A 25585-nucleotide genomic window follows, 5' to 3' on the forward strand; every position below is an offset into this window, starting at 1 on the left:
TCCCCTAGAAGCGGCTTCCGAGGCCTGTGCGCTCACAAGGCGTTTCGGAACCACAGCCCGGGACCCAGTGCCCCGGCCCGGGTACCCCGCGCCAGGTACTGTCAGCTTCAGGACGGCCTTGGCATGGGGTGCTTCCTACTTATCTCTTCTACCTGAGGCCACTCTCCTAGGTTTCCATAGCCACCAGGGCCGTGTCCTTATTCACAACCCTCACCGCAGGCCTCAAATGAGTCTCTGCACAGAGCTCTGATTAAATGGGTCTTGAGTCCCGGCGGACGCTCCTTTCTCGCAGATGCTCGCATAACCACTGCAAGCCTGGCGCCTCAGGGCCCGGGGAGGGAAGGAGGCTGCTTCCAAGGGCAGAAGGGGGTAACTTCTCCTTCAGGCGGCTCGACCTGCACCCACCATCAGCCTTTCGGTCCGCGTCCTCGCTGGCCCTCTCACACTGGGCGCCGGCTCCCGCCCCGCCCCCGCAGGCCCCGCCCCCGCCCCTCGAGCTCCGCCCCCTCCCCGCCGGCTCCCGCCGCTCCCGGCGCTCGGAGCCGGGGCCTGGGAACTCGAGATCCCGCCGCCCGGGCCGCAGCATGGGGCGCTTCCGAGGGGGCCTGCGATGCATCAAGTACCTGCTGCTCGGCTTCAACCTGCTCTTCTGGGTGAGACCCGAAGCCGAGAGGGCCGGAGAGGGGAGGGGCCTGGGCGGGGGCGCAGGGGCCAGAGTCCCCCGGAGGCTGACCGCTGCGGTGTTGAAGCTGGGCTCCAGAAGGCAGGGTGTTCAAAAAGGCGGAGGTGGTGAGAAAAAAGCAGACAAAAGGTTGGGGGGAGGGAAAGAGGGGGATAAAACGGACAGAGAGAGATTGAGCAACGGAAAGGGGAGAGGAGACCCTGTGCGGCTCTTCCCTCTGAGCAACCTCTCTGCCTTGGTTTTCATCTAGTGCCTCATGACTCCCGGTGCGGGGACAACAGCTTCTCCTCACCTCTGGACCCCGTGCACACACCCCCTTCTCGCCCTGCCTTCCTGCTGGAGCCGGAGGTGGGGGGTGGGGGGGGTGGGGGGGCATGGCCAGAGCACCCGGACCCCATCCGGAGTGTGCGCAGACAGCACCTGTTTGTGATGGGGCTTGTATAGGAAATCGGAGTAGGAATGGAAGTGGTATGGGGGGGGGGGTCGTCTTTTTTCTGGGTATTGGGGGAGGGTACCGCTGGATGGAAGAAGCTGGTTGTGCTCTTCTTCGAGGGAATGGGCGGAAGGGAGGAGCTTCCAAGGAGCAGCTGCACCTCCCCACAACCCCCAGCCCACAGCCTCTGCTAAATACTAATGCTCCCAGAGATGATCTCATTCAACTTTGCATTGAATGAACAACATTCCCGGGATTACAGGTTCACAGACAGGGCCACGACCCTTATATTCTATATTATTGGGACAAAATTAGGGCTAGACATCTCTCCATTCCAGGATACTCTGTCTCAGGCCCTGAAGGGCTGGAGACAAGGTGTGAAAATTGTCTTGTCTGCACATTACCTCTTGGGCTTCCTCAAGAGAATCAGCCACTGTAACTGCTCAGACAGACCCTGAAGGAAAATACATATCTTCCTTTGGGAGATGAGGTTTTTAGAGCTAGGAGGGAGTAGCAGGGGGCTGGGTGCTCTGAAACAACTGGGATAGAGGAGGTTGGTGGTTGCCCTATCGGCTCTGGGGAGTTTGTCTTCCTGTGACTCCAACTAATTAATTATTGAAGGATGGTCTCTGCTTGTGACTGCCAACCCATTAGCTAAGATGCCTGGGTGACTCCAGCTATTCCAAACTCTGAGAGGTCGAGTTGCCATCCTCAGCATCCTTCAGCAGGGGAAGGCATAAAGGAGGTACCCCGTAGACAGCCCTGAATTTTAAAAATACATATGGCTTTTGTACACTTTGTACATGGTGTTTACATCCAGCGTAATATGGGGAGGGGAATTTCTGAAGGTCCTTTATATTGTTTTTTTAATAGTCTGGCTTAATTTCAAAAGCTGTTAATTATAGATGTCATGCTTCAGTGACACTCTTCACTCTCACTGCTTACAAATACAAAAGAAGTTTTATCTAAGTCTTAAAAGGAATCCTTAGGCTGGGTTCAGTGCTTATTTAGTGCCTGATGTTATGCCAGACTTTCCAGAGATAATAGGCAGCATTTATTAAGCATTTTCAACGTGTCAGGGATAGTGCTTAGCACGTGGCATTCATTATCAACTTCATCCTCACAACAATCCTGATGTGCATTCTATTATTATCCCCATTTTTTACAAACAAGGAAACAGAAGCTCAAATAGGTCCACTTGCCCAAGGTCACACAGCTAATGAGTGGCAGAGGTGGGATTCAAACTCAGCCTTCATGCTCCTAAGCACTGTGGCCCATTTAGTAACCACTGATTCTGAAAGTGTGAGTCCTGGGCCAGCAGCATCAGCACCTCCCCAGGAACTTGTCAGAGATGCACATTCTCAGCCCCATCACAGGCCTGCTGAATCAGAAATTCTGGAGGAGGGAACTAGCCATCTATTTAAACAAACCCAGGAAATGCTGATGCATGCTCAATTTTGAGAACCATTCTGTTAAACAATCATTAAATAAGAATTATAAAAATAACTGATACAGGAGTTCCCTCTGTGGCAGAGCAGGTCAAGAATCCCGTGTTGTCTCTGCAATGGTGTGGGTTCAACCCCTGGCCCAACGCAGTGGGTTAAGGATCTGGCATTGCAGCAGCTGTGGTGGAGGTTACAGCTGCAGCTCAGATTTGATCCCTAGCTCAGGAACTTCTATATGCTGTAGGTGTGGCCAAAAGAAAAAAATTGATACATATATAAATATAAATAAATATATATAATTTATAAACAAAAACTACGGTTCCCTAAGCTGCCAATCTAGTTGAGGAAATAAGACCAATACATATAGAACAACAACAAACAAATTATACAGTATATAATCAAGTGACAAATTTGACACTTCTGACCCTAAACACAGGAAGGAAGGAAGTAGGACAAAGCAATATTTGAGTGCCTACCATATGTTAGCCACTGGGGTTAGATGTGACTTTTTATGTATCTGATCCAATTAAGGCATTCGGAGAAAGGGTCGCAGCAATGGTAAGGAGTTAGGACAGTTCTCCTGAAGAAGGGGATGTTTAAGCTGAAGCTCGAAGGATGGGTAGAATGGAGGTGGACAAGGGTGAGGGGGTGACATACCACTCACCTGCAGAGGAGCAGAGCAAGGGTGAGTGTGACCGATGGCTGACAAAGGGATCAGGCCCAAGTGCAAAGATCCTAAGCAGAGTGTGCTTGAGCAAGTTATTCTTACTTCTGGCTCTTTTCTTAGCCAAACAGTTGGGGTAATAGAGTTGTTGAGAGGATTAAAAGGAAATATATAAAGTATGTGACTTCACCTTCCTATGAGCTAGTATATACTAAGTGCTCACATTTTTTAAATTATCGTGTTTATTATTAAGTGCTTGGCACAAAGAAAGCGTTTAATGAAATCCCTCTTTCCCCAGAGTCCCTTGGTAGCGAGGAATAGTGTATATGTTTGCCAAGTGACTTGCAGCTTGTCTTCATTTTAGAATAATTACACATTAGCTTCTCAGTTTGCCCTTGTGGATTTTCCCCACTAGAACTTAGAATACTCGAGCAGGCATTTTTTTCTATCTTTTTCATGGATATATCTCTAGTACCTAGAATAGTACCCAGCACATAGAAGGCACTCCATAAATATCCATAGAAAGAATTCAGGAACTTGACCCAGAGGCCCTTCTCAATTGGCACAGATAGTTGTCAGCTTTATCAGAGGCCTGAGACTATCTCTTCCTGCTCATTACATGTCAATTTGTTCTTTGCACAGAGAGGCCCAGGAGGGGAACATGGGGCCTTCCTCACCCCCAGTTCCATGTGTTGTGGGGACCAGGGATCAGCAACAGTCACAGGGAGCTCCCCCGTGTCTGTGTGGGTACAACCAAAGGGAAAGGGGTGACCCAAAACAGGTTGCTTATGATTTAGAGGAAAGCGATTGGGATAAATTGTCTAGGTACCTACCTTCACTGTAACCAAGGGAACCTGATTCCAGAAAAGCCCAACCCTAGTTTCTGAAGTTGTTGTTTCCTGGTTGGAGGGGTTTGTGGGAAGTTTGAGGAAGAGGCAGAGGGCAGGGGACAGTTTTCCTGGAAGGATAGGTGTTAGCTGTGACTTCTAGAGTAATATTTACACACACTCTTAGATGCTTGTGTGCCTGTCCTTCTGAGGTATGAGGTCCCCTGGGTGACAGCACTTCCTTTCCTGTCAGGAACTCACCAGAAGGCAGACACAGGCGGGGCCGGGGTATGTTTTGTGATCTGCAATTTGACAAATTGATTTGCAACCTCCTTCTGGCAGCTTGGTTGAAGTTTCCCTCAGCTGTTCTGATTTTATAAACATTCAACTAGATCCTGCCGGAGCCAGCACAGCACTCCCTGGCCCAGGGCTGCTGACTATATTCACCACTGAATTTTAACAAAACAAAAGTAAAGCCCAGCCCCAAGCCCCATTAAATTAATTTCTGTTATCATGGTTGATGCCTAATATGAAACCCCTCCAACATCTGTCATTTCTAAACTCAGACACTACAATCAGATAGCATGGCATAGTCCCATGCCTTTCACTGAAATCACCTTTATTTTTTTTCCCTTCGTTGCATAGCAATATAAATAAAACACCACAATCCACTAAGCCACATATGTTGGTTTAAAGAAAAGAAAAAAAAAAAAAAAACTGGCGCTGTTTATTTCTTGGTTCACTGTTGTATGCTCAGCGTTTTCCTATCATTGTGCCGTATGAGCGGCTAAGGGTTGCCCACCAACAGGAAGCAGAACCATTCATTGTCGAAAGTCAGATGCCATATATGGTTTGCTTGAAGCTGCTCTCCTTTCCTTCTCAACATTATTAATGCAGCTTTGGGGTTTCCCTTGGTGATGCCTGACAGGTGCTTTTAGGAAAGACTGTGTCTCGTAGGCTTGGGAGTGAAAGATGTTTGACTCTACTGAAGCCTACAGAGGTTGCCTCCTCCTCATTCCCAAACTTATTTCAAACAGTGACTTCGGAGCTACCACATGTCAGAAAGACTAGCTGAAAAAAAAAATATCTGAAGAAAGTATTCTTTGGGGTCCACCCAAAAGCTCAACTACCCCAGAAGGCAGACAGGGATTTCCTTGGCCCTGTTGTAGGATAGTCCCCATGTCTGATTCCTGTCAACAGGGAGACAGCAGTGGCCAGCTTCCCCTATTGTGGACGAGAGGGGCCCAGTGGTGCTGGGAGGGGCACAGGCTATATGATGGGGGCCAGTCTGCAGAATCCAGAGCTATTGTTCCGGGAGTCTGGTAGACCTCAGCCAGGTCTAGGCAGTGTGGTAATTCATATCCACAAATTCAAAGCATGGAAGGTGGATACTGGCATTGCACTGCCTGAGTTCCTGGCTGAACTGATTACTAACTAGGCGAGCTTGGTTAGTAAGCTGTTTAACCTCTTTGAGCCTCCATTTTTTTTCATCTATATAATGGATATAAGCAGGTACCAACATGGAGCTATAATCTTGGTGCAGATAAAATGAGTAAATGTATGTAAAGTAGTAAGTGTGTGTACAGTAATTACATGTGCATAGTAAATAATAACATATTAGTGGTAGTCATATTTAAACCCTAGAATACAAGTAGGAAAGCAGAATCCAGAATTCAAGAGATTTGTAAAGGTAGGAAGTGGGAAACAGGTGTTCTAAGTCCAACCAGCCAAGCAGAGTGGCAAGATTCTTGTAGTTTATCAAAGGCGTGGAGTCAAAAGGAGAGATTCCTTCCTCTGCAGTGAGTCACTTTGCAAACATGTGCTGACCACCTGCTATGTGCTCAGCACCCTGCCACATGCGAGGCATTCAAAAATGGTTAAGTCACAGTCCTTGAGGAGTTCCCTGGTAAGCTATATGTTAAGGATTTGGCATTGTCACTGATGTGGCTCAGGTTCGAGCCCTGGCCTGGGAACTTCCACATGTTCACGCCGCAAGCACAGCCAAAAAAAGAATGACCACGTCCTTGATCTTGAGGCACTCGAGAAGAGGCCTTTATCTGGTGTTCTATGGTGCTTTTGATTGTAGTTGATGGTCTCTCTAATGTCTTTGCTCCTTTGGGATGGAGCATGCTGTGCTGGTATCCCCCTTCTTCCACCCCAGGCACCGGGAGGAGCTTCAGCAGTTTCTAGCACCCCTCCTGCCAACAGCCCCTAGTGTGGGAGCTGTTTATTTGTTCCCTGCCCTGCTTCTGTCCTACCAAGGGGAGGCTGGTGTGTAGAAATAGGGAAACCTTTGGCGATCAGTGCTTCTCGAACCTTAATGTGCATACAGTCACCCAGGAATCTTGTTCAAATGTATATTCTGATTCATAAGTCTGCATTTCTAAGAAATCCCCAGATGATGTTGATGCTGCTGGTCCAGGGAACACACTTTGAGAATGACTGGTTTAGATGTGGCCTGAAGAGGTCAAAGACACACTGATGGCTCTTGTTTCTAAATGGGGCAGGGCCTCTTAGCCAGCTCACCTGGCTTCCTTGTGGCAGTTCTCTTAATTGTAGTTACCTCTTTACCATTATTTTTTAAGACTTTTTTTTTTAACATTAAGATTTGATGGTTTCTACAATTACCAGGAGGCCACCTGCCCATTGCCCATTGCATTTCCCTGTATTATTCCAGAATGTGCAGTATCTTTGGGTCTTCAACCATGTGTGACAAAAGAGCACATACCCTCCATCCCCCACCTTAACACTGGCAGTTAATATCACAACAGGGCCGTTCTCCTAAAACAAGTGATACTGTACTGACCATTGAGACAAATCATGTCATGCTTGATAAGTAATTAGGGAGAAGGAACTGGGAGAGAGGCCTGTGACACAGGATGACCAGACAGGCACATCATACAGAGGAATAGGGGTTACCCTGGCCGGTTTTTTTCATCCTCTTTGGATTTAATTGGGAAATTTCTCTAATCCTCACAATGACCTTCTGAAAAAAAACCGTTGTCACCTCTGTTATGTATGAGTAAACAGAGGTACAGAACATTTAAGAGCCTTGTCCAGGGCCTCAGAGCTGGGTTTCTGTGTGTGGCCCCAGAGTCTCGGCTCTCAACCACTCCAAGTCTGCAGACTGACAAGGAGAGAAGTTTGTAGCTGTGATGAGCATGTGAATTCCAGACCTGCAGTCTCCAATATGGTGGCTGTGCTACTAACCACATGTGGCTTGTCAAATTTAATTAGTATTAAAAGGAATTTAGCATTCAGCTTTTAAGTCACACTAGCCACATCTCAAGTGCCCAATAACCATGGGTGGCTAATGGCTGCAGTTTTGCTCAGCACAGATGGAGAACATTTACGTTTACGTCATTGGAGAAAATTCTATTTTGCTCTGGCCTGAATATAGTTATTCTTTCTCTCATCAGTCATCTTTTCCTGTTTTTCTCTTATTGGGTCTTATAAAAACTAAAACCAAAGAGAGAAGAGGAACATCGTTTCTGGAAAGGGGCACTGACATACCTAGTTTAGAGGTTTAGAAACCTCAAGGGAATCCCAGCTGCCACGGAAGGAGTGTAGAGCTAAAATAAGAACTGGTAGAGGAAGGCCACAGAGGACTAAGTCATTAGAATTATGGCCGTGGCATTTCCTATGCTGAGTGGGATTAAGTTTTCAGTTTGAATGTAACCTTAGCGAGTTTACTAATATAATAACAATAAATGTTGAACACTCCCTGTCCTTGGTGTGTAATGTGAACTCATTTACTCTCTTCAAGAGGCACTATTATTATCTCCACCTTACAGCTGAGGAAGCTGAGGGGTAGAGAGGTTAAGGGACTTGCCCAAGATCATAGGACTAGCAAGTGGCAGGGCCTGATTCAAACCCAGGATGCCTAGAACCCCTAGTTTTATCTGCTACAACTCCTGGGTAGCACAGCATATACATGTGGATGTTTTCGTTACTCTCCTGTCCAAGAGCATCATTATTCAGTCTGAACACTCAGAAGAAGGAAAATTTTCTAGAAGAGCAGTTGGCAAATGTTCCACAGTGTTTGCCAGGTCCTGTCCTTCCCATTGTAGTGGTGACTGGCAAAGAGTCACTTATAAACTAGAGTGAGAGAATTGGGCAGGTACAACAAAGCTCGCCAACAGGGCACAGACGGGGCTTGGAAGCTGCTGCCACTCATCTGGGGAGCTCATGTGGTCCCCTTGCCCACGCTGTATCTGTTTAGTCCCCTGTAAATGGCCCAGGGCTTCCTGCCTTCCCGACCCCAAATGGTTTCTGGTCAAATTACTATTAGGAGAAACCTCTAGAATACAAGACTTTCATTATTTCTGCTGAGTTCCATTCAAGCTAACTTTTTAATACACAAAGTGTTTTGACTTGTTCTGATCTAACCTAAGTTTTACCTGAAACATTTTTTCTCCTATTGTCTCTCTGCAACACCTAAAACCAGCTGATGATCATTATTATTGATCTATATTTAAGAATCCTGTTTATCTGTCCAAGAGCACGTCTCTCAAACTACCTTGAAAAATATTTGGCTGTAAAATAAATATGTTTAATGTTCCATCTTTGCTTATGTAAAGCTCACCATAGATGAGCTGTCACAGTAATCAGGGTAGCCCTCAAGACAGTGTTTACTCAGAGAGCAAGCCTGGAGTATGAGCCAGCTGGATGCTGCAAGGATGAGGTCCAGGGAACATAGAAAAGACCATTATTGTCCTCCTGGAGCTCATCCCCTAGGTCAGGTAAGGCAAACATGGGCTTTAAGTAACTTTGGTGACTTGGTGTATTGGATTTTAGTTTAGTTGTACCTTTTTTTTTTTTTTTTTTTTTCCTTTTGGCCACACCTGCAGCACAGGGAGGTTCCCCGGGCCAGGTATTGAACCCGTCCCAAGGCAGTAACAAGTCGCAGCTGTGACAACACCAAGCCCTTAACCACTAGGCCATCAGGGAACTCCTAGTTTAGTTGTACTTGATCTTCATTTGATAAAGCCATCTGCTCACTGGAATCTTTAGCCAGTAGTCTGTGGCATTTGTTTTACTGTATGAAGAAAAATATACAGCCATCATCTTTCTCCTAATTCTTACCCATCTCTCCTCTCCTTTTCCTGTATTTCTTTAGAAAAAAAAAGCCATTATGTACAACCACTGAATAAATACATACATGTTCCATACCTATATATAAGTTATCTGCTTTGTCATTCACCACAAGCTTTTCATCCTGGCTCAGTTTCCTTCCCCTGAGCTTGGTATCCCACCCCCCGACCCAGCCCCTCTGTACTGCCCCCCACCCTAGCAATGTCAGTTGATCCCCACTAGTTAACTCTGTAACAACCTAAACCAAAAGAAGGAATGTTTGGCACAAATATATAACCCGATTGTCTTTCCAGAGATGAATAGAACACTCCTGATTCTGTCATGGTTTGAATTGTCATGGTTTGAACCCTTCCGTTAGTGCAGAGAAACAAGCACTGATTTTAAAATATATCCTTACCTGAAGGAAGTCTTTCAGGAATTTCTTAGCATGAGCTTGTTCCTACGAAATCGTTATGCGGAAAATAATAGGGGAACTCAGAAACACTGGGATCCAGCCAGTGCATTTCCAGACTAACAGCCATCTCACCATCCACCGCCACAGTCCTGCCTCCCAATTCTGCCTCGCCTGGTCCTGAAGTGAGGCAAGGACAGCAGATTTCCTGGAGGTGGTGTTGCCTGAATGTCATATGGCATTTAGCTCTCGTCTTTCTTCTGACAGAATCCTTGAATTTGAGAAAGTGCCATCTGAATCCTTGCCTTGCTTTCACTGCATAATAGGATGAAAATCTTGGGGGCTGGCTTTCCTCTTTGAGAAAGTTAGTATCATCTTCTAGAGCCAATGTGCTTCTGACTTCTGCCTGCTAAAAGGATAAAATAAAACTCCATTACCCTTATGGTATCATAATATGGTTTGCAGTTAGATCAAGAATTGTAAGTTTTCATTGCATGATTCCATCTGGGATGAGAATTGCCACCAAGAGTAAGTATTAGCTTAAAAGCTTTTAATGAAATCTCTAGGGTTGAAGTGTCATTTCCTGCTTTGTGTGACATCATCCCAAAGAAGAGAATTGCCAAAGAGTTGGGTATGTATAATGTGGAGGAGCAGGAATACAGAAATTATTTTGTTTATTCTTCCGTTCAAGTGCAGTGTGTGAGTGTGTGTGTGTGTGTGTGAGTGTGTGTGTGTGTGTGTGTTGCCATGATTATATTAAGGGTGTAGAGATTTGTTTTTTTTGTGTCTCTGTCTGAGGCATGGCATGCATCCCCACAGGCTTAGGAAAACACAGAACTGATACTACCTGCTCTGATGTTTTTCCGCAGGGAAGTGTTTGGTTGAGTGTCATCACATGGTGCTGTCTGAGGTGTCTGCATGGTGTTTCCCAGGTGCAGATAAATTTGACATTTGTGCTTTGTGAAGTACTCCCTTGGAGGGCTGTGAAGGAGGTTCTTTTTTGGGGGGTCTTTTTGTCTTTTGGGGGCCACACCCACGGCACATGGAGGTTCCCAGGCTAGGGGTCCAACCAGAGCTTTAGCTGCCGGCCTACACCACAGGTCATGGCAACACCGGATCCTTAACCCACTGAGCAAGGCCAGGGATCGAACCCGCAACCTCATGGTTCCTAGTCAGATTCATTTCATTTCATTTCATTGCGCCATGATGGGAACTTCTGAAGGAGGTTGTTCTTAATTGCTCCCGGCAGCCTGCTTTAGGTCAGGTTGCCCTAAAAAAAAAAAAAAAAAAAAAGAAATAGCTGAATTGGGTGGCCTCAACAACAGGAATTTATTTCTCACAGTTCTTAAGGCTGGAAAGTCAAGATTAAGGTATCAGCCAATTTGGTTCTTGGTGAGAGTTTTCTTCGGCTTGCAGACAGCTGCCTTCTCCCTGTGTCCTACATGGGAGAGAGAGCAAGCTCTGGTTTCTCTTATGAGGGAATCATATCATGGGGGTCCCACCCTCATAAGCTCATCTAAACTAATCATCTCCCAAAGGCCCCACCTCCAAATACCATCACTTTGAGGGTTAGGGCTTAAACAAATGAATCTAGGGGGACACAGTTCAGGCAACAGCACAGCTAAATGGTACCTTTGTGAAGGGCCTCCATTCATTCATTTAACAGATATTTGTTGGGAGCTGGCTCTGCAAGGCAGAGAGGTAGGTACTTGTTACACAGCCATATAGATCTTGTTCCTGCCCTCACACAGCTCAGGCCTTAATATTTTTATAATTTATAAATTTTAATTACAGAAATATTTAAACAGAAATGGTTATATGAGACATGGAGGAAAGTACCTAGCTAGGCCAAGGTAAGCTTCCTAGAAGAGGTGACATCAGAGCTGACAGCTGTGAGCGGGTGTGAGCCAGGGGTCGGGGGAGCGGAAGAGAGCTTTCTAAGCTGAAGGAATAGCAAGAGCAGGGTCCCCAAGTGGGAGAAGAAACTTAAACTGGCTGGAGCATCTGAGGACAATTAACTGTCTCTCCCATCTAGAGTAAAACACCTGAGCTGTCCGAGAATTTCCCTAAGTGATGCTTCTTACCCCCAAAATGGGCTTTCTGGTGGGTTTAGTCATCAGATAACAGAGTAGCATGTATTTGCTCTTTGCCATCAGGGTTGGCTCCCCTCTGCTGGAAGCCAGGGGTTGGGGGAGGGGGAGCTGAACAGAATGGATGACCCAGGCCTACAGAGTGATCTTTACATTTCTGTATCTTAGCACCACCCTCCCTCTAATTTAGTGCCTTCCTAAGAACCATGTTTGTGATTCATGGAAAAAAAAAAATTTTTAAGTTAAAAAATATGTCCTCAAGATAGAACATTTCATCAGCAATCCCAGTAGAGTGGAAATAAATCCAGTACAATAAAATTGAAGTCCATTAACAAGCTTTGCATCATGCTAAATGACTTGTTTCTGGCAGATAGACATTACTTACAGGAAACTTTTCGACCATCCACTTTGCTTTAAAAGTTTTCTGGGAGTTCCCATTGTGGCTCAGCAGTAACAAACCTGACTGGTATCCATGAGGACGCAGGTTCAATCCCTGGCCTTGCTCAGTAGATTAAGGATCCGGTGTTACCGTGAGCTGTGGTGTAGGTCACAGACTGGGCTCAGATCCTGAATGGCTGTGGCTGTGGCTGTGGCATAGGCGGCAGCTGTAACTCCAATTTGACCCCTAGCCTGGGAACTTCCATATGTGGTGGGTGTGGCCCTAAAAAGACAAAAAAAAAAGTTTTCTGGTCAGGTCTGTAGTCCTCTCTTCTGCTACTTTAGTTTTAAAATACGCACTGTTGTCTCCAGGGACATATGCTAACAATTTGCAACTTTGTCCTACAAACTCTCTAGAGTATGGTTAGCTACTGAAATAACTTGCCCATGAAAAAACATAATATAATTGTACTGGGTAATCCCCTAATGACATGGATTTATATGTCACTGTCTCTCCCTTTCACTGCCTTCTTTTTCTCTTTTATTTCTCTCCTCTTTTTTTCAATGGCACACACACTCTGTCTTCAAAATCCTGCTGTATCACATTCTCTGAGTGCTTAATGCACAGTTGGTACTCAGAAAAGAAGCAGTGACACAAAAAAAATGATGATGTCTAGCATCTTCTCAGGGGCTGGTTCTCTGATGGCATTCTCACCTGCTGTGTCAGAATCCCTCCTGGGCCACAGAGGGGGATCAGTTTCTCCCTGACCCTCTGGAGAAGGAACTGGATCTTCCTTACCTATGAATCCTTGGCTCCTGGCTCACAATAGATGCTCAATAGATGTGTATTAAATGATTAACATTGAAGTCCTATTCATGCTGTTGTGTGGAAAAGTCCACTCCTGGAAAGACAATATTTCTAATGGTAATTGTTCCAAAGGCGTGGAGATCAGTAACAGCCATGGGTGCAGAGCAGCCCTCAGAAAAGTTCTCTGGCTGGCAAGGTGGGTCCTCAGCACTCATGGCATTCAGCCCTTAGCCTTTAGCCACAGGTTGTTATCTTTGGCTCCTCACTGTGTCTGGCATCCGGCAGCACTCCTGCTCCTGACTGTCCCTATCAAAATGATGGCTCCCACCTCCCCTCCCCTCAGGGCTCTGCCATGGGCTTTCCAAAATGGTAGCAAGCTTAGTAGAGGCCACAAGCCATGTGCCTCAACTCCTGTTTCAAGCCCCAACCCTGACCTCCCCCAGACTCCTCTCTCCCCAGCACAGTGTCCTAGGGAAGGGAGTGGAGCCCTTATCCAGTTCCCTCTGCCTGGTGTTCAGGCCTCCATCCCTCCCTGCTCAGTGACTTCCAACTCATTCTTCCATGCATGTCAAAAGGGAATGACTTCTGCTGAAGGCCATTTGTCACACTTTGCTCTAATCCCTGGGCAGTGACAGTTCCACTGAGCACACATCCTGCATCCTATGGCATTTATTGCTTTATGGCATTAACCTCCATGTCAGACTGAGTCGTGCTTTTTTCCTCCTTGCTTCCCTATGTTTATCACAGCACGGCATGGTACGCAATCAGGACTGCAGAACTCCATCAAAGACAGGGAAGAAAAAGAGGGCGGGTGAGGCACGAGGAGGAAAGTGACACAATGGGGCGGCCTCTCCATCCTTATTTGTTCCCGCTGTGACTGAGGTGCAGGGTCCCATTTGAATGCAAAGAGGGGCTGAGAATAAAAGGAGAAGCAAGAATGGGGGCATGGAGTGGGGGTGGGCAGTTGGTCTGGTAGGGTGAAACTTTAGGACTAGAGGCTCATACAGAGTATGAGATATGGGATGATGAGCAATGATGGGCCTTACTGACACTAGACTTGCTTGCTCACTTTGTTCCTGACTAGACTGCAGTCAGTATGGATTTTTTTTTTCTCAAGCAATTTCTGGTATATAGTAGAACCACCCAAGTCCAGTGAACACAGAGTATTTCAAGAGCCTTGCAGGAACGGTGAGTTCAAAAGGACCAAAGGGCTACGTGGTCTCTGCCGATGCGCCTTTCCAAAGCAGCGATCGCTGTCATCAGCAACAATCTCAAGCTCGAAGGGGTCCACACCCACAGCATCCCTGCCCCGGCGTGCTAGGAGGATTCCCTCACAGTGATGACATTCAGCTGTGCCACAGTTTCCTTGGCCCAGGAGGAAACCCATGTGGTTTGGGGTTGGGGGACGTGGATGAGCAAGTGCAGATTTCTTCTCATTGCCCCATGGCTTTAAATTGCAACCTCTCTTTTAATTTTCCATTATGCATCAAACACATCTGTGCCAGAAGTGGACAAATGTATTCCGTCTGGGAGGATGATCCCAGACAGCTATAAATTAGAGCTTGTGTACAGAGATGCCAAAAATGTGGCCTCGTGGTAGGGTGTCCCTGGGACCCGTCACCTCCTCCACAGTCTGCTTGGTGGCTGCAGCCCTTGGCCTGATGCCTCTGTCAATAGATTTTTGCTTTGTATTTGGAAAGTCTTTCCACTGAGTGGCTGCAGAGGCGGGGCGGGCAGGGCTGCCTCTGAGGCTTTGCTGAGCACATCTGTCCCCAGCAGCCCCCGACACCCCAAAGACAGGGCTTTCCCAAGGCCATCGCTGTCTTCCCTGTACCAGAAACAGCAATCACCTCAAAGCTGGTTTCCTCCCAAAGTAAAGCACAGCCCAAGAAACCCCACCACCACCATCTTTTCTGGGTTGATCAGATAAACCACCTCGTCACACTTTTAAACTTACTTTAGTAATCTATGCTTCATGCAGAAAACTTAGTATATAGCTAAAAGAGAAAAGTCACCTGTAATTTTATCCTTCGAAAAGAAATATGGTTAATGTTTTAACATGACTTCTTTGGAATATTTTTCCATGCCTTGCTACCCTTTTTAAAAATTGAAAAATCTTTTATAGCCCCTTTGAGCCCAGTTCCTTTTGCTGTCCCTCACATTATCCAATTAGTGCTTTCCTGTAAGTACTGGAAACTTTTAGTCGTTCCACATTGGATCGCAGCTGGTAGAACTTGGCCTCTCCAACTCCTCCTGCAGCGGCCCTGCTGCTCTTCTGAAGAAGCTGGCCACGGAGGGAATGGGCTTTGGGTGGGGGGGTGGGAGGAGGGTGAAGAAAGATAACATCCTCAAACAAGTCCGGCCAGATAGCCCCCGCCTTTTGTAATAGCCCACAGATAACAGGATTCCTTATAAACAGGGCTCTGGTCTGACCCTGACCTTGAAACCATTTTTCCTTATTAAACCTCTACTTCTCTGGCTTGTGAACTTCTGTCTTCCTGTGCCCAGCATCTCTCGTATCTGCTTCTCCCTGTGGGCCAGCAGCCTCTAAAGTGTCAGTCCAGGATGGGCTAGGGCAGCCCAGCACTAACTGTATGGGTCAGCAGAACCAGCAGGCTCTTTTGACATCTCTGCTTACTTTCTCCTGGTGCCTTGAGTCCAGAAGGTGCGCAGGGAATTATCCATTGATTTATTGATACAATGAAATTCGAGATGAGTGTTTGTGGGGGAGAGGATGCCGGGGCCCACTGGTGGGCCTTTGTGACAGTCCTGCAATGGCAGAAAAGGCTTCCAGCCCTGGTGCGGAGCCTCACAAAAGTCCTCAGAGTGGCTGAGAGGAAGCAGGCGATGACTCTACCAGCCGCCAGCCTGCCCAGCACTGCCTGCGCCAGCCACTCAGCCTCTCCATGAGCCACACGGCACACAGACCATGCTTTTTCAGAAAATTATTTTTTCCTTTCTTGCTTTCCATGGAAACCCAAAATAGCAACCAAAAAAAAAAAAAAAAAAAAAAAGAAAAGAAAGAAAAGAAACAAACAAAAAAAACCACCAGTCTCCCTTATTGCCTGCAAAACCATCCCTAGGCAGTGCAGTGCAATGATCAGTGACCGGAGAGGTCTAGACGCCTCTGAAACAGCTTTCTCACTGGGCGCTGCTCGCTCAGGAGGCGTAGGCGGGTTCTGAAGTTGGCATGTTTTCTTCCCACTTAGAAAAGTAGGTCTTGCCCCCTCCCCGGTCTCAGAGTTCATCTTGCTCTTGGTGACCCGGCGGCTCAAACACAGTCCCCTCTCACTGTGGTGTTGGTGAGGAAGTCTGAAGTGCCCGGCAGGGGACAATAAACAGGGAGCAGACGCCTTCGGGGGCTGTTACTGGAACACTTTGAGACGCCTCCTGAGCTGGGCTGTGTGTGCCCTATAACCGCAGGGCAGCCTGGCAGAATGGAGAAACTCTGCGCTTGGAATCAGGAAGCCCCAGTTTTAACATTACATCAGGGACCTGGGGTTGGGGGTAGAGGCTGCGAGCACATCCTTTCACCCCTACCATGAAATGATGAGCTGGTTTCTTAGGGGGGCCCCCTCCAGCCCTCAGCATTCTGCGGCCCCAGGCTTCCCGGGTCATACACACACTTTCCCCTCCCTTGTAAGAGCATGCTGTTTACCTTTCAGCTGGCAGGGTCGGCTGTCATTGCTTTTGGACTGTGGTTTCGGTTTGGAGGCACCATGAAGGATTTTTCATCGGAGGACAAGTCCCCAGAGTACTTCTACATGGGTGAGCGACTTCAGCTTTCCTGGGCTTTAGCTGGGGCTGCTGGGCTTAGAGCCGGAGCCTGCACCCAGGCTTCTGTGGGAGGCGGGCAGAGGGAGAGAGGAGGCAAACCTGAGCCCTGTGTGCCCACCTGGCCCTGGGAGGGGGCTGTGCAGTCCAGGCAGAGAGGAGAGGGCCCTGCCACCCCTACTCAGCCCACCCCACACATGGTTTATCCCTCTGCTCCCAAAACCAAGGAAGACCAGGAGGCACTGGGGTGTTGTACTTCTTTCAGCCTCCTTAAGAAAAGAAGGGCAGCATGTCACCACAGTTCATTTCCAAAGACTTGGAAAACCCTCTCTGCCCCCTGAGTGAAGCAGAACACTACCAAGTCAGTTATTCACTCATCCCTCTGGGGTGATGGGGGCTCCTGCCCAGTCAAGGCTGGGTATTTTATATGTGTGGTCTTAAATTCTAAATTGTCTAGAAGAGACACATAATTCAAAATGAAGAGACATTGCAAGATGTGGAGACACTGATCTTAGTCCCTCCATGACTGGGGTCTGCAGAGGGCAGGGGCTGGGGAGGGGGAGAGGGCTGCCCTGGGGAGAGGCCTCAGTGGGGGAGGGGAGTAGCCTCTCCCCCCAGCTGTGGGAAAGGGCTGAGGAGGGAGTGTGAGCCTGGGTAGCCTCTAATTCCAAGACCATGGCTGAGTAGGGCTGAGTGTTTCCCCCTGGGTTTAGTTCCCTTGGATCTACTTCTAGTCCTCTTTGGGGGCCTTTTTTTCTTGCCCCAGCTAAGGGCACCTGGACTCTAGATTTCAAAAAGCCCAAGACCATCAGGGCTAGGTGATAGCCCTATGGACTGGCTGTTTTAGGATATGTGCCTGCCATAGAGGATGCTTCAGTTGCTTATGGCAACCTCTGAGCTTAAGGAGAAGCAGGGTTTTGTGCAGAATATCTGCTCCAAATCCTAAAAAGAGCAGGGTCTGTTTCCTGGGAGGGATCCAGAGTCCAGGCCCCACTCAGAGCCTCAGACGTCCTCGTGAAGGAAGAGCTGCTCACAGCTGTATTACTTCTTCTTCTGAACGCCCTTCCCACACTGCTCCTTCCTGTGAGGACAGCATCCATGTCAGTGAGGGCACATTCAGAGGAAAGTAGCAGAAAGCCTACCAAAAGTTGGTTAGCAATAAGAACATTCCACATTTCAGCAAATCTTAGATGCAGTTTTTGGTAAAATATCCAATTATTATAAGTTCCATTAAGAAAAAAGGTAATGCTGCCCATTTAGCTATAACATAAAAGATATATCCTAATTGCAGAAGCATTAAAATATAAAATATATGTACATACCTCAGAATTGTTAAGATGTGATAAAAGAGGCCTGGAGATGGAGAATCTCCAGAATTAATTCAGGGCTCAAGTAAGTTCTCAGGGACCCAGGTGCTTTCCATCTTTCTGCTCACCATCCTCTGGCTATCCTCAAACACATCCCCTCAAGATTCCAAGATGGCTGCAGTGGCCCCAAGCATCACATCCTCTTACAGCAACATCCAAAGGAGAGAAAAAGGAAATTTCACCTCATGTGGCCCTTTTTAGGAATGAATAAAACTTGTCAGGAGTTCCCCAGCAGATTTCCCTCTTGCAGCTTATTGGCCAGAATTGCATTGTATGTTCATGCTTAAAGCAGTCAAGGTCAAGAAAAGGATTATTGTGACTGGCTTCCTGACTCACTGAGATTCACTTGTGGAGGGGCCCAGGCTCCCCAGAAGGCCTCTGACACTTGGGCCAAATCAGAGTTTTATTACAACAAAGAAGCAGAAGAATCTGCCATCATACTTAACACTGAGGTGCTCCTTCCCACCCACGTGGTTTCCAGGTCGTACACGCCCTTCCATTCAAAAGGTGACACACACAAAACCTCCTCAAAAGCATTCTCTATCCCAGAGCAGGTCCAAGGGCCCCAGAACAAAACTCAGCCTGTGCTTGTCCTGCACCATCTCCAGGAATCAGGGGCACACTCAGGGGACTCACAGGAATAAGCAGAGGAGAGTAGAAGGAATACATCTTCCTTCATTTTGCTGAAATTCCAGGCACCACTTCTTTCATAACTATTCCCTGAAATTTCTGACTCGGTTTCAGTGGAGTCACAACTCTTCCCATCAGATTAACCACAGCAAGAGTGTAATCCCATTTTAAAGGGATTCTTGCCTCCCCAGATGTGTATGGAGGAACCATTCAACAATAAAAAGCCAACAACAATCATGAGCACATGTTAAGTTCTAATGAGCGGAATGAACGCGACCACTGAATTGGGAAATGGAGCTGGCAGGACAAGCCTCAAGGTGGAGGGGTGCTTGACTGGGACCTTGGAGGACAGGGAGGTTTCAGATAGACCAAGTTAGGGAGAGCTTTATACACGACTCTGAATCAGGGTTGGCGAGTACACGGCAGACAGTTACCATCTCTCCCTTGTCTGTGGCAGTTATGGCCAACTCTTCAGGATGTTCTTTTAGGGGAGTCTTCTGACCCTCACTCTTCTCAACCACTTAAAAACTGATGTTCAGGGTGAATGTTGATGTCTCCCCCTGTTCTGAATTCAGTAGTAATTTCAGGCCAGTCCCATTAAGACAGTGGAAGTCTTTTGCTCCTGAAATTCAAGCACATAGGGGTTTAGGGTATTAGCATTCATTCTGTCTACTTGTCCCGTGTTGTGGGTTTGCTGGAACCCTATTTATCTCATCTTCCTTCTGGGCCAACTGTCCGGACTTTCCATCAGAAGCTGCATTTGTGCCTTCAGGTGGATGGGGAGGAGTCCACCCTGAGTTAGAATCAAAACATGAGAAAACATCAAGCAGTTTCAGTTACAGTCTGATTCTCCTTCAAGGTTTTTGGCAGTAATTAACTGCCTAAAACCCAGCCACCTACTAACCTCACCACCAAGATCAAGGTTGAAAGATTTAAATCTCTATGAAATAATTTCTGAGTTTGAACTAGAAATTTTCAGCAATAGTAAGGAAAAAAAATTTTTTTTGAAAGACCATGAAGACCTGGGTTATGTGAAAAACATAAGAAAGGCAATCTCCCTTTCAATGATAATAAACATCTGGCTATCTAAAAATCTCTCCATGGTCATTTCAGGTTTTGGATTTCATCACATATTTGGTTTTGTGCAAACATATGTATGCATTCAAAATGCCTCTATTCTTTCCATGTTTTGGAGGCTCCTACATTTGGGGAAAAAAGATAACCTATCCATGGATACATCAGCCAGCATTTACAGTCCTGGGCTCTAGGGTCACACGAAAAAAGTATGAGGAAGCTGTATTTGCCTCCACGTAACTGGCAATCTATTGAAAAGACTCACAGACTTAACACATTTCAATTAAAATGGAAACTAGTGTGTAACTAAGTGCCAACTAAGTGGTATTTGCAGTTGATGGATCGGGGTCATTCTAAACTGGTGAGGTCAGCAGGATTTGACTTAAGTTTGATGGACCAACCATAATTAGAAGAAGAGAAAGACTAGGGACTGGAGAGATCTGGGGCAAGGCTGCACGAGGTATGTCTGTGGGGCAGTGATTAGCAAGCCCAGGCCAGGCAGAGGACCCTCACCAGAGTGTGACAGTTAAGGCTAGAAATGCTGGGACAAGTATAGAGGATCTTGAATGGCAGGGTTAGTTAATTTAATAAACTATGAAAGGATAATTTAGGATTTGGGAGAGGGTACAATATGCATGGCATTTTAAAGAGATTATTCTGGAATGAGGGGGGAGGACAGAAAAAGACCAGGCTAGATTATTGATATAGTCAGGCCTGAAGAAATAAGGGAATGACCGACCCATGGTGGATGCAGCAGGAATTGTGAACAAAAGCACAGAAAGACAAAAAAATATTCTTAAGCACTATTAAATATTATTATTAAGCAAACATTGTTAAACTCAGGAAAAGAGGAATCAAAACAAAAAAGATATCAGTGATCGTGTCAAGCCTGGAAATTGCAATTCATGGTTTTCGGATGGAAACCTGGGTTACAGAAGTACGGGACCCTACTGGGTCAGAAAAAGGGGCGGGGATGTGGGGTGAGGGGTGACAGCCAGTCTAGGGGAAGCCTCTATCGGTGTTGCTCCAGAGACAAAGCGCTGACGGCAGTTTCACAAGTAGAGATTTAGGCCCTACCAAAGAAAACCTTTTTAATGACCTGACAAATCAAAGCAGCTGAGAAGACTTCTACAGATGAAAGTGATCCCTCTGATATAACAGCATTTAACCCCAAATCAGAATGGAGTATTTATCAAACAGGAGATTCCTATGTTGAGTAGGAGGGTGAACTAGCTCAGTATAAACATTCCTGATCCTATTTCCTAATCTAAACTAAAGCAATATGAACTGCCAGCGATGCAAGAAATTGTCATATGTTTATGGACATATCTGTCAGAGCTCTTCATTGCAAATAACAGAAACTTGACTCAAACTGTCTTGGGCAAAACAAAATTTTTGACTCACATAACTGAAAAGTCCAGGATTAGAACTCCTCTCAGGGACACCAGTGATGTGATGGGATTCCAGTCTGTAGCCATCTCTGCTCTGCTTTCCTGTGGCTCCAGTTTGGGGCAGGTTCCCCCTGGACATAATAAAATGGCTGTTCTGGGCACCAGCCCCTGAGTAACCCTGGGAACAGCATACTCTTCCTTCCACCTGATCCAACTAAAGTCCCGGGCCTCCCTGTCATTGGCAATCTTGGGTCCAGAGCCCATGCCCATACCCCTCATTGTGACCAGTTGTTAGGGACAGGCTTTTTGGGGAAGCCTGGGCTTCACGCCTGCCTTGGAGCTGAGGGGAGGTGGCCCTCTCCAACCACATGGACCGATAGTGGAGGAAGTTCTTTGTCTAACTGGGTGGGGAAAACAGTACCCCCAGCAGGGCCTGAATACTTCTTGCTTGTTCTTGGTGGCCTGGGGCATGGGTAGAGTCTGCCCACCCTTGGTTCTTCTTCCTCAGCCGCAATCTATCTCTGTGAGTCACCCTTGGAAGGCTGGTGGTGAGGCTGCGATGGTCAGTGCTGGAAGTCCAGGGCGGTGGGTCATCCTAGAGTCTTAGCGCTAGGCAGAATAAGGAAATGAGGACCAGGGAGTGAGGCAGATGGAAGGGCTGGCAGATAGCCGTGGTTTTCCAGCCCTTCCCGGTGGGGCTCAGCCCACCACCCAGGCCTACTCACACCTTGGCCTTTGCTGGGTCTGTTTATTTCCATGCACTGCCTCTCTGGAGAGTGCCAACAAGAAAAAGTCCTTGTGAAGTCAAGGACCTTTGCTCCATTTTAAATATCTCTTATAAATAGAGCAATATACTTGTTTGCAGAAATTGATACTTCTTTCCTCAATAAATAATTTTCCAAAGAGGAAAGATACCAGTTCTCTAGCAATAAAACGAGAAGAAAAATACACCAGGATACCAGTTTTATGGACTTGCATAGCAAACAGAGTGAGGTAATAGGCCCAGTGTTTGGAAAATCTCACTTCATGTCACAGGGTGCTGCGCACTGATCCGTGTATTTTCTTTTCGGAATAAGTTCCAGAACAGTCAGCCCATGAAACGCTTATCACCCCCTTATCAAGAGCCCAGGGGAACAGGCTTGGAACCTTCAAGCCTCTGAAAGAAGGACAGCCTCTCACAGAGAGGGACCCCGGGCAGACACGTGGTCTAGCTCCCAGCCTCTCCACTTTGTAGGAGAAACCCTTCTGCCTCTGAGGGGATACTTACCTTTCTGGGACCCTTGGCTTCAGCTGCTTGGTGGTGGGAAATAAGTCTCTTTTTGTGATAAAGATCCAGAGGTGACTTCACAGCCAGAGACCAGCGTGGAGAGGCTCCACGATCCCCTGAGGGGACTTGGAAATGAGGACAGGCAGCCAGGGTTGTCAGACTGACTATGCCCATCGCCTCTTCTCCACGACCTCTGAGTTCAGGCCAAGACCTGGAGGCTGACCTCAGGTGTTGTGTCCACTGGCTGCTCAGGTAGAGAAAGGAAAGCCTAGGAAGAGTGGAGCTGGCAGCAAGAGAGGCTGGGTGACTTAGTGCTTCCAGACCCTCTGCACGTTCGTCTTCTTCAGCGAGCTCTTGGGAGAAGCCCCCAGTGTCTTCCAAGTCCCACCAACATGCCCCTCTGCCTTCCTATTACAGCCTGTCACTGGGGCTGCTCCTTAGGGGTGGTGGAGGCAGGGTTCAGACACCGCAGGGGTCTTTCTTCCAGGAACTCAGAGCGGGGAGCAGTCGCCTCGGCCCTGCCCGGAAGGCTGGAGCGCATGAAGTCACGTCTGCTAGCAGGGGACAGAGGACGTCAGCGGGTTTCTCCACGAAGGGGCTGCCCACACAGACTGCAGACACTGGCTCTCCGGGGTCACAGGCTGCGGATGCTGTCCCTCCCTGGGAATCTAGCCTTGCAGAGCCTGGCTTTGATTGTGGCTGGTTATATGTATAAGGAAAGCATTCCAGTGCTGAGTGTTGAGGGACTGGCTTGCCTTTTTAAAAACTCTGACTTACTCTGGTAATGTTTTTTTACTTGTTGATTTTTAATTGTACCTCGGATTCATAGTAGTTACAGACCACACATGGCCATAGCTTATATTCTTGAGACAATTTCTCCAAAGCCTTTTGACAAGAACTTAAGAATGGATAATTATTGCCACATTGCCGAAAACAAAGCTGAGGAATAAGAGGATTTACCTAAAGCCACAGCTGGCAGGCCTGGATTTCCAGCTCCCACCCTTGTGCTTTGAGGGGAAAAACCCAGAAACCATCAGTGATAGACTTCTTGGGCACTTTTCTCAAGGAAGAAGAAAAAGAAGCTTCTGGGGAGTTCCCGTCGTGGCGCAGTGGTTAACGAATCCGACTAGGAACCATGAGGTTGCGGGTTCGGTCCCTGCCCTTGCTCAGTGGGTTAAGGATCTGGCGTTGCCGTGAGCTGTGGTGTAGGTTGCAGACGTGGCTCGGATCCCGCGTTGCTGTGGCTCTGGTGTTCCTGACCCCTAGCCTGGGAACCTCCACATGCCGCGGGAGCGGCCCAAAGAAATAGCAAAAAAAAAGAAAAAAAAAAAAAAAAGAAGCTTCTGGCCATCTATAAAATTGCAAAACGAACAGATTTCTAGCTAAGGGAGTCACCATTCTTCTGAGTCCCTCCTGAAAGTGCAACATAGGAGTGAGGGTGTGAACTTTGGAGTAGAACACGGGGTTCAGCTCCAGTTTCGCCCCTCACTAGCTGTGCAATCTTAGGTAACTACTGAACTTCTCTGTGTCTCAGATTCCTCCCCTGTGAAATATGAATGCTACTTCTACGCACTTCTTAGGGTTGATGTGAGTGTGAGACGATGTAACCTATGAAGGTGCTTGAGGGCAGCACCTGCTGTGTAGCGAGCCCACAATATTAGCTGTTGTGATTACTGCGGTGAAGGCAGGCCGAGGAGGGAGTCAGCCTGCAGGAGGCACGATGACGTGGGAGAGTAAAGAAGGAGAGAGAAAGGAGTGGTTTAGATGCCATGGAGTCGGGGTGAGAGACTTGCTGATAACGCTGAGGCTTCATGGCAGCAGGTTCCTGAGATAATGCATGTCAAGGTCACAGTACATTGGGCACTGAGGCACCCGGACTGGTGGTCGTTACTCTTAGTGTCGAAGGGCTCCATGACTAATGTATGTTAAGCTCTGGAACAGCACTCAATCACTAACACTGCTGTTGTTTTTTAGCAAGGACCCAAGTCCTTACCTTCCCCATAAACTAAGTCCCATCCAGTATTCTAAATATACGTATAGTTATGTGTGTCCAAAGCAAGCTGGCGGGAAGGGAAAGTTGCACAGAGGTAGAGAAAAAAATATTTTTAGATGAAAAATGGTCATTAGCCAGATATGTAAAATCATCTGTTGCCAAGAAGCCACTGAAATTGATGACCACTCTCCAGTCTCTAGAAGGGGAGCCATTTCAAAATGAATTGAAGCAGACAAGGCTTTTAGGAGGTCACAATCTCCTTTTTATGTTAACCAAAATGATGCTTCTAGCTTCAAAAGAAGAATCTGAAACCTTAGAAACAAGTGACGGAATTGTCAGGAAACTGATGGTGGCATGTCGCCTGGAGATCACTGGCATTGCAAGGCCCAGTTATTGGTGATAAAAATGCAGTATCAAAGTGTTTTCTTTTTTTCATATCAAGGGAAATAGGACTTAGAAAGCATGGGGGAATTGGGAAATAGGTCATACACTTGTCACAAGACTGCTGTGGGAGCAAGAGGGCTCTACAGAAACCATCATGAAAATGTGACTGCCAACTAATGTATTCATTCAACAGCTGTGTTCCGTGGGCCAGATCATAAAAAGGATAAGGTATCATTGGAAGCTACAAGTGGCCTCTTGATATGCAGAGTATTACAATTAGCTTTAGAATTAATATCAGCAGACCCAAGAAATTTGCCACATGTAGAATTTCTTCTGATTTTCCCTTCAGCTCTCACAGGCAGCACTCATTTGGCAACAGGCTGAGTTTCGTGGCCGCACTTGCATATGGAGATTTGCTGGGGAGTGGCCTCGGGAATTGGAGCAATGGGGGCAGTTTCAGGTGTTTGCTGTGGGCGCTGGGGTTCCGATAGCCTAAGAATGGAATATTGTACAAATAAGCAACATTTCCTAGGGAGCTCTTACTTCCCAAGGGCAAGGAGCTGAGCGAGCTTGTTTGCAGTGGAGAGCACCTCTGTCCTCCTCAGACCCTGGTGCCTCTGTCCACTGTACCCCACCCTCCTCAGGAGCACCCTCTTACCCAGATTCCACACTTGCCGGAGCCCTTCCCCAGGATGTGCAGCATGTCCTCATCACCTGAGCAGGGAAGCACCCCGCCCAGTGCTGGCTTCTTGGATGCTTGTTTGGATGTATCCCCAGCATGTGTCTCTAAGCAAAGATGGGCCATGTAGACAACCTCTCCAGGACTACAGGATTGGATTTACTCTCTTTATCCTCTTATCCAACAAACACTGCCCGAGAAGTCTGTCTTGTGC

The 25585-nt window shown here is 47.2% G+C and overlaps 1 protein-coding gene across 3 annotated transcripts in view; it reads left to right on the forward strand.

Moving 5' to 3' along the window:
- The window catches only part of TSPAN2 (tetraspanin 2), a 39023-nt gene continuing 13941 nt past the window's right edge, over window positions 504–25585 (forward strand). For all 3 annotated transcript variants that reach the window (XM_021089999.1, XM_001927979.5, XM_005663555.3), the window contains exons 1-2: window positions 504–653; window positions 16478–16580. In XM_021089999.1, coding sequence (XP_020945658.1) covers window positions 585–653; window positions 16478–16580 — 172 coding nt within the window. In that variant the 5' untranslated portion in view covers window positions 504–584. The remainder of the gene's footprint in view (window positions 654–16477; window positions 16581–25585) is intronic.

The sequence above is a fragment of the Sus scrofa genome, chromosome 4 (genome assembly GCF_000003025.6).
Source record: "Sus scrofa isolate TJ Tabasco breed Duroc chromosome 4, Sscrofa11.1, whole genome shotgun sequence".
Lineage (NCBI taxonomy): Eukaryota > Metazoa > Chordata > Mammalia > Artiodactyla > Suidae > Sus > Sus scrofa.